General features: G+C 37.1%; 1 protein-coding gene across 1 annotated transcript; it reads left to right on the plus strand.

The window, feature by feature from the left end:
* Nucleotides 1-6684: 6684 nt before the first annotated feature.
* Nucleotides 6685-9054, plus strand: LOC104965108 (DNA ligase 1). Its single transcript, XM_010794051.1, has 3 exons — nt 6685-6901; nt 7012-7114; nt 7537-9054. The coding sequence occupies exons 1-3, from the start codon at nt 6798-6800 to the stop codon at nt 7909-7911; spliced, it is 582 nt and encodes a 193-aa protein (XP_010792353.1). The 5' UTR covers nt 6685-6797; the 3' UTR covers nt 7912-9054.
* The last annotated feature ends 227 nt before the right edge of the window (nt 9055-9281 follow it).

Consider the following 9281-nt stretch of genomic DNA (forward strand, 5'->3'; position numbering starts at 1 on the left):
TTCTGCAAGACTCCTCAAACAGACAGAGGCAAGAAGAGAGGAAGAACCAGCAAGAACCGGTGCATTTCAGCACGTATAGAAAAAAAAAATATATATATTCTGTAATCTCCACATAACAACACTACGATCTATATACAACGTATAAATACAAATAACACATGAATATAAGTTACATTTTCCCCTGCCCATTGCCTGGAAAAGTTAGATGCCGCCTATCACAGTGCCCTGAGATTTGTTACTAACTGTAAAGCACTTACTCATCACTGTACCCTGTATGCCAGGGCAGGTCTGCCTTCACTAACTGTACGGAGGCTCAGTCATTGGTACATGTTCATCTATAAAGCCATGCTGGGTAAACTACCTTTTTATATCTGCTCTCTGATCTCTCGACGAATTGAAAGTACTTATTGCCTGAGATCTCATGATGTTGTTTTATTAAATGTGCCAAGTGCTAGGACTGTCTTAGGGAAGAAAGATTTTAGTTGTGCAGCTCCACTAACTTAGAACAGTCTGCAAACATGTTTAAAACTGAGCACTTTGGTTCCCCTGCATCATTTTAAAACTCGGCTGGGTGACATGCTGTTTGATACTCATGGTACCTGTCACTGTAAATCGAGTTTGTAAACTGTACCCTGTACATTATGTTGTATGTCATCCTTATTGTTGTTCTGTTGTTTTTATGTTACATGTATAACTAATGTCCTGCAGGTCACCCTTGAAAAGAGATCTTTTGATCTCAAGGGGCTTTCACCTGGTTAAATAAAGGCTACAAACAAACAATTTTGACTTAATCATCCGCATAGATCATTCTTTACATAATACAGAGCTTTGACCTCTGAGCCAGGCGGTCCCAGGAGCCTCGGTGACTGAGAGTTAACACAAACATTCTTTTCCTGGTCAGATTAAGATGTATGTGATATCATAGAGCTGATGAGAAACTCTATTTTTATCCCTGGCCCATCCCATGACAACAGATTCCAATTAGATGGAAAAACGGAAGTATTTTTCTTTACTTTTATATTATATTTTTTATTATATCATAACTTAGTACTTTTTTTTAACATACGTAACATTAAGCTGTCTGTGGCTCTTTCCTGCTGTAAGGATGCAAATGTCCCCACTGTGGGACGAATAAAGGTATTCTGATTCTGATTCTGAAAAAACGATATTATGCTTTATGCTATCAGAACCAGCATCTCAAATCAAAATCCGTTGTAAAAATGTGTTTATTATTAAATATTTCATATGTATAGCTCCCTTTCAACCCAATCCTGTGTCTTTTGTTATTTATATCCATTCTTCTAATCTGTTCATGCTAAACTCCTCCTCCCATGGAGCGCTGCATCTCTTCTTAATGATTATAAACACTTTAGTTTCTTGTATGCGATGTCTGGCTGTTATCTTCTAAAACCATTTCATCAGAGACAGCAGCAATCACAAGGAAAAACAACCACACACGCACATTTAATCCCTTTGCGTTTGCTAGTCTTTTGTCATTTTTGAGATAAATAGTTTGGATCATTGTGAAAGAAATAAACAGTTTGGGGAAAGGCTCCCAAGTGAGGAGGGAATTTGTTGGATGTTGATGGGCTGGATGCACCTGGGTGAAACCTTGTTTACCTTCTGTCTCAGCCGACTCAAGTATCAAATACTTTCTAATGATCAGGTCATAGTGGATGATCTTTACCAAGCCAACAGCTGGCAGTGCAGTCAAGCGAGTGAAGATCTCCTCCCTGCTTAATGAGTGAATGAAAGCTCAATGAGACAACGCACAGATCAAGAAAAAGAAGTAGACTATGATTAATTAATTATATGTGTACATAGAAACCAGTGTAAAATAATTATGCATTCGTTTTTGAGTTGAAGATTTTTAAGTGTGATTAAGTGTTTTCTGTTAGAAATAGAAAAAGCCCAAAATATAGCTATAAGTTTACCTTTTAATGGTCACATTTTCTGTTCTGGTTTGCCTCATTGTCATTGTCTTTATTAACATTATTTATTATTAAAACCTTTTTTTAAACATGAAGGGCCATCTAAGGCCAGCTCTTTTAAAAACAACCTGATTAGAGTCAAATACATTACAGTAAAACAATGGAAACACACAAAGGTCATTCAAATACAAAGGGTAAAGGATTTCAAAATAAGGGACAATAACTCCTACATAACAGAGGCATCAACAACACGTCTAAATTGAATCAAAGGTTGTCTAATCAACCAAGCTTTTGCAAATTGTTCGACCTGTGTGGAGCACAGTATTTAAATGTCAATATCCCAATATAGACAAGATAGTCTTGGAATCTAGTGCAGTATGAGTTTGCTTTATAGTTTGAAATACATAGTCAGCCAAGAATTACTTCAACCAATAAAATAAATGCAGTGCTGTTCACTTCTCACAGCCAACAACTTTCTCAGAAAATGAACAATGATGCCTTCCAAAACCGTCCCAGTTATACATTAAGTAAATGTAGGAATGTGTATATAAATTATATCTCCCCAGACAATTGCACTTGTTATCAAGTTGAACAATAATGCGTTTGTATAAGGACAGTAGTAGTTTTATCTGACTATTTATCTGTAAGACATTTTAAAGTCTGCTTTAGAGCACAGAAATATATGAATTGATTTTATTTGTGTTTCACTCACACAAAAAACCAAATAGTAAAAAACAACAACAAATGATACGTTCATCTCTTCACATCAACCATGTAAATCAAGTCAACCAACAAGTCCTCCAACTCAGCATTGTGTTTGAACATGGTTTTATACTGTGAATAATAGTTGGCACAAGTGGGCCAAAAGACCCTTACATGTAAAAATGACTGAGTTAAAAAACAAAGTCTGGACAAGACAAAGTTAATTTTCTGTGTATATCCTGTGTGTTGCTGTACAAGGAAGGAAGAAAAGGTTTTACTTGAATTTACACCAAAGTATGCATCTATACATATGGAGCCAGAAACATGTGCACACATGCACTCATATGATACTGGCTATCATAATGAGATGATATCATGTCCGTCCCAATCCCAACAGATACCTTCATGCCCATCATGACAAATGAAATATCCTCATTTCATTTAAAGATTCCTCTTTTCCTAATCCTTGCTCTCTTCCGGAAGTGGCTCAGTCAGCAGGGGCTTGGGCTGTGAGCCGTAGGGTTGGAGAGGTCCCAGTTCACCTCCTGGTTCCTGCCGTGGTGCCCTTGAGCAAGGCACCGGACAACCCCCTTCCCCCCCAACTCCCATTGCTCCCTGGGCGCTGTGCAATAGCTGCCCACTGCTCCTAGTACTAGGTGTACTAGGTGTACTAGGCGCAGGGTGTGTGCTCTGCTTGTGTGACCATTAAAGAGGGTTTCATCCCTCCAATTCTATCTATCTATCTATCTTATGCCGCATGGCCAATCAGAAGAAGCCTTTCTGGGACAGATGGCAATGGTAATGACCTTTACTCAAAGCAGGGTTAAGCTTAAGAAGACAACTAAGAGATTAGTCTGGTCTCACCAATTAGAACCCTCAGACTTGAAATAATGTAAAGAGGAAGCTGTGGAAATCTAGAGGAGATATAGATTAGATTAAGTGAAAACAAATATCCATTCAACTTTCCTGATCAAGTTGTATGACCAACTGTCATAAACATAACCAATGTCAAACAAGAACTGATGCTCTTGTGTCAGTAAGTTTAGCAGACATTTTGGCCATGTCTGACCCATAAATTCAGCAGTGCTTGAACAAGCTTTACTCCATCAGCAGGCAAGCTTCTTAGGACTGATCTGAGGATGTGGCATCTAGCCTAGAGGAGGATGAGTTAAATGCCTCTTTAGATTCTGCAAATACTTTTTAATATTTCAAATCAGTTTTCATAATATTTGTAGGTATGTTATGATGGTAATGCGTCAATAATGATGATGATGAGTTATAATTTTTTTCATTTAGTTTTTAGCAATAAACACACGACTGGATGTTAAAAAAAGATGGCTATGGCAAGAAATGTGGCTGAAATGTGTCCCTGAAAACCAATCCATTCTGCACATTCTGCATTTGATTTGATGTTTTCCAGTAGTGTAAATAAATGTGTTACAGGAATGACAAAATACAGGTCAGTAGTACATTTCATTTACAAAAGAGCTGACTGCTGTGAATAACAATTATATGGTGGGAGATTTTGAGGATTTTTCTTCATTTGAAACCAGCCCTATGATTACTTGTTTTTCCTAAAATGCGCTGAACTTTAGAGCTTTAGGGAAATGACAGCATGCATGCATCTCGCTGTTAACATGGTCTTTGCCTTGAGTTTTTTTCCCCCTTTTTTAATTTAGTCAAATATACAAAGCTGGTCTTTCCAATCAAGGCCTAAGCACTTAGGAAGGAGCTTTAGAGACATGATTAAAAGGCCTGACTGGGAGAAGGCAGCTTTAAAACAAAGTGACAGAAAGTGAGAGTCTGATTAAGGTTGTGGAATACATCACAGACTGAATGAGGTTGATCAAAGGAGAGGGAGGAGAAAAGAAGGAAAAGTGAGAAAAAATGTGTCACGCGACGCGACTAGACTAGTGTGGATTATCTGCCGATGGGCGTGGAGAGTAAGACACAGAGGGTTAGAGAACATCCTGCCTCAGTACTCTATGTCCACACATACCCAGAATGATAACAAATAAAAAAGTGATCAAACAATTATTACTATACAAATATTATTTAAACATTATAATATATTTTGTCATGATATAATGTATTTTGTTAAGGAAGTGTTGCTTTATGATACTGGTGTGACAATACAGTAACAGTATTTTAGGGAGAAACCCAAAAGATTTTAGGCAGAATACTGCAAACAATCACGAGTAACAGCAACTGTGGATAAAAGAAGACACTCAGATCAGCGTGAGAGATATGAATTTAGATAAGTGCAACACAGTTTGAATTGCACAGTACAGTACTGCAATCCAGATTAATTCAGGGAGGAGAAAAGAAGGAAAAGTGAGAAATGTTTCACACGACGTGACTAGACTATTGTGGATTATCTGCCGATGGGTGTGGAGAGTAAAACACACAGGGTTAGAGAACATCCTGCCTCAGTATGTCCACACGTACCCAGAATGCTATCAAACTATAACAATTATTATTAAAAAATAACAATAAAACAAGAAGTGTGAATACATGTTTTTTTCCTGTATTTTGTTAACGAAGTGTTTCTTTATGATACTGGGGGGCCAATACAATACAAATATTTCAGCGAGACACCCAAATGACAATCACAAGTAACAGCAACTGTGGATAAAAGAAGACACTAACTTGACTGAACCCTAACCCAGGGTGAGGGATGTGAATTTAGTGCAACACAGTTTTAATTGCACAGTACACAACTACAACGCAGATTAATTCTGACGATAGCATGTACATTGTGTGTGGGCGTGTGTGAGTGTTTATATATGTGGGTCGGTACATCTGTCGGAGATTGAAATACATCAAGATAGATAGAGAGAAAGAGATTGGGAGATAATTTAAAGTGTAGTTTAATTCTGTGAATACTATACATTCATCCCATTTTCAGCACTATAGTCCACAGTCCTTTCAATATTTGCTACAACTACAAGTACATATAATAAGGAAAAAGCCGGGTCATTAGAACTCTTTTCAGCATATGCTATACATTGTCAGAAAAACAAGAATAAGAATAATCCATTTATTTGCAAATACTAGTACAGTTTATGATTTCATCATCTGAAGACCCATTCAAATTAAACTCATCTCAATACAATAAAGTTTCTATGAATCCATCAAGTCAACTCCAAAAAGGTTATCAAGTAATTATATAAAGTCCCGTTTAGTCTAATTGTTTGTGATTTAGGGCAGTTGGTTGTAGCTTAAGCACTACTTATGTGACAGGTTCTTGGGTTCCTTGGAAACAGAAGTAGCCTTTTTGCATTTCATACCGATTCTTCTACTCAGATTTTAACCCTTACAGTAGATGCACGAGTGACTGGAGCCTACACTCTTCCATAAGTGGGTCAAAAAGGACCCGTATTAGAATTATATGTGTTTTTATGCCATTTTGGTTAAGAAAAATCACTTGTATAATATTTAGTATTATATTTTGGTTCACATTAAAAATATTTTATATTTCACTATTTATCATTTTAGACATTTTTTTTTTACATTTTCAAAAAAAACGTTTTCCCATAGGAAATGCATGCAGGTCATTTTTGACCCACTTATGGAAGCTTGGGGTAGTAATACAAAAACTACAATTTCTTAAAATTTAAATTTAAAATTTGAAAAGCATGATATCCAAAACATGTTTTTTGAGGAATAGCTGGAATATGAAATGATTAAAAAAATGTAACTACAAAGATACTTAAAAAAAAACACCTCACCGGGTCAAAAAATACCCACTTAAGCATCTAAGGGCAGGGAAATATTTTAAAGTCAATAGAGTTTGCAGAGTCTGTTACATAGCCTACTAGTGGTGTATCAACCAATTAAATGCCATGCCTTGTTCTAGGCTTTTTTTTGTGTTAAAGAGAGTAAATGAGGATTAAATTCCTCCTAATAAACTGCCTGGAGCTAATGTGAAACGTTAAACAACTCAAATGTAAAATTGTGAAGGAAGTGTTAACCTTTTCTTGTTATCGATTCTGCTATTTGTCCGCTAAGTGGCGCTGATGACCCAGTCATTTCGGTCACGTGACTTACACAAGCTGCAAACCTCGTGTTTCTGCTTCCTATTTACTAAATGGTTAAAACCGGTTACACTCAGTAACTTTTGTATAGATAAACAGATGATTTAGTTGTTTTTTAAAGGCCAAAATGCCCCAAAAGCACCGGGCGCTGCCGACATGGATGTCGAAGAAGGAAGAGAAAGTGAAAGAGAAGGAACCTCTGAAGAGCAAGAGAAAACGGAAAACTGCAAGGTAAATGACGTAAAATAATCTACATAACAACAACAGGCTTCAGTTTAATGCTTCAGATCAAGTTTCCTCATTTAATTTGGACTAACAAAGATGAACTGGTGTGTTTCCAGGGCTGTTTTCTACTGTATGAACGAACAGGAGCTAGTGGAGGCAGCTGTCTCATATCTTACCAATGGAGCCTGCGACGACGGTGCTCTCCCCACTGACCAAAAGGTAGCGCTGTTTCTCCATTTTTAACGCTTTAAATGGGGGGGATGCCATAAACTGACCGGTATACTATATGTATCAATGTTAATGAAAAATGTGGAGACCCAGTAATTGATATAGGCCTACTGTGATATAAAAAAAATATATATATATATTGTTCAGGATGTTGACATTGTGTAAAACAACCAAAAAGGAACATCGATTAGTGAAAATCAAATATATTTGGATTTTAGTAGGCAAAACACAATTTGTCTGCCTAGAAATGATATACAGCCCAAGTCTGTGTCTCAAATAAATTACATGTAAAAAAGTTGAGTAAAGGACCCACAGTAAAATCATATCTTACACCGTTTGTTATAGTGGATGTGAAATGCAAGATATATATAAAGCATTGTGTAATTATGAGTGATAAACCCTGTCACACACAGGTGGAAGACAAGGAAGTAGACACCACAGTGAAAATGAGGAAGAGCCCTGCCATCTTAAAGACGACGGTGAAGCCTGTGATTATAGAGGAGTCCTCAGACAGCGGGGATGCCCTGGCCTCAAAGTATGCTTCAGAAACTGACATGGACATCACAGAGGTGGAAACATTGCCGTACACAAAGAGCGAGCAGCATCAGGGAGCTGAGGGTCAGAGGTTAGGACCAGTACAGGATCACAGCATTCATGTGAATGTTGAACTGGATGCTGAAGAAAAAGAGGAGCACTCACAGGTGCTGGCAGAAGCAGCGGAGGAGGAGGAGGAGGAGGAGGATGAAGATGATGCCCTACGTCTTGTGCGAGAAATCTTTTTCACCTGATGATGAACTGTATCAGAAAACCACTGAAATGTGCACATTAAAATATTCTCTTATAGGGGAATGCCTGCCACGTTACACATTCACTAGACAGTCCAAGCAGAACTTGTAAATGCACACATCAGGTCCTCCATAAAGCTACACAATGGAGAACTTGTCCTTTAAGTGGTGCCACTGGGATGTTGAGCTAGGGCTCAGCTCCTTAAACTGTGGATGAAAAACATTTCTATGTAAAAAGTTGTACTGCTGCTACAAATCTTACATCATACTGTATTGTCTGAATTAACCATCTGCAGGAGCACTGATATAATAGGCATTACATGGACATTGCAATCCCTCAAAAAAGCATGGAATTTCAAACTTTTACTTGAACTACATTCATGAATAAGAACACTTAACTGAAAACTTTAACCAGAGAGCCGAAACATTTGATGTTGAGATAAGTAAAAGAGCAGATTCTTTGGTATTGTATGTAAAACTGAAATCAGCTTTGGTCATGTCACAGTATGGCCACAGAGCGTTAGTGGTTAGAGGACCTTTGCTTGCTGACGTTTCCATGAACAAACCACTAAATACTTGAAATTGAGTTCTGACTATCTTAGCACTACACTGTAGCTGGGGCCTTTTGCACAAACAGAAACATACTGTATCTTTGTCAGTGAATACGCTCCAGATTTCCTCTAAATGACACCACAAATGAAATTCATGACGCTCGTACTTAAATAGGATTTGATATGTTCTTGATTTTGCAGGGTTCTTTTCACTTAATTAAAAGACAAAGTAGCAGTTTGTTTTCTTTCTGCAAGCCCTGTCAAAGACTATGTGTCAGTGCTGACTCTTTTAGTTTAGTATCTTTTTACACAGTTTATTTCACATGACTATCCAACACGTGTGTTTATCAGATACATTATGTCATATTTATATTTAGACACTCAGTTTGGACTTTCACAAACCTGTTTGTCTAGAATACAAAGGCACTGCTTCAGTACATTGAGGCAGGTACACTTTGCTCCTGTATATTTAACAAAATAAGTGTAACAGGTTTTATTAAATCTATCATCACACTTTGGTTTTACAGCAGCAAATGCCCTAAAGCGAAGATTTGTCTAAGAAAAAAAATTGAGTTCTAATTATAAGACACAAACAAACACTGTTTTGATTATATATGTGTCAAGTAAGATAAGATATACTTTATTAATCCCAATTTGGGGAAATGGTTGTTGCAGCAGCATAAAACAGAACAAGGCATTGCACATAATAACAAATTAAACTTAAAGTTTAAAGTAGAAATAAACAATTCTAAAATAGAAACATCTCAAAATAGAAATAGAAATAAACCAGCATTAGAGAGTAAGAAAATGATTCAGATGACC

Source organism: Notothenia coriiceps, unplaced genomic scaffold (genome assembly GCF_000735185.1).
Source record: "Notothenia coriiceps isolate Sejong01 unplaced genomic scaffold, NC01 NC01_scaffold00037244, whole genome shotgun sequence".
In the NCBI taxonomy this organism is placed as follows: Eukaryota; Metazoa; Chordata; class Actinopteri; order Perciformes; family Nototheniidae; genus Notothenia; species Notothenia coriiceps.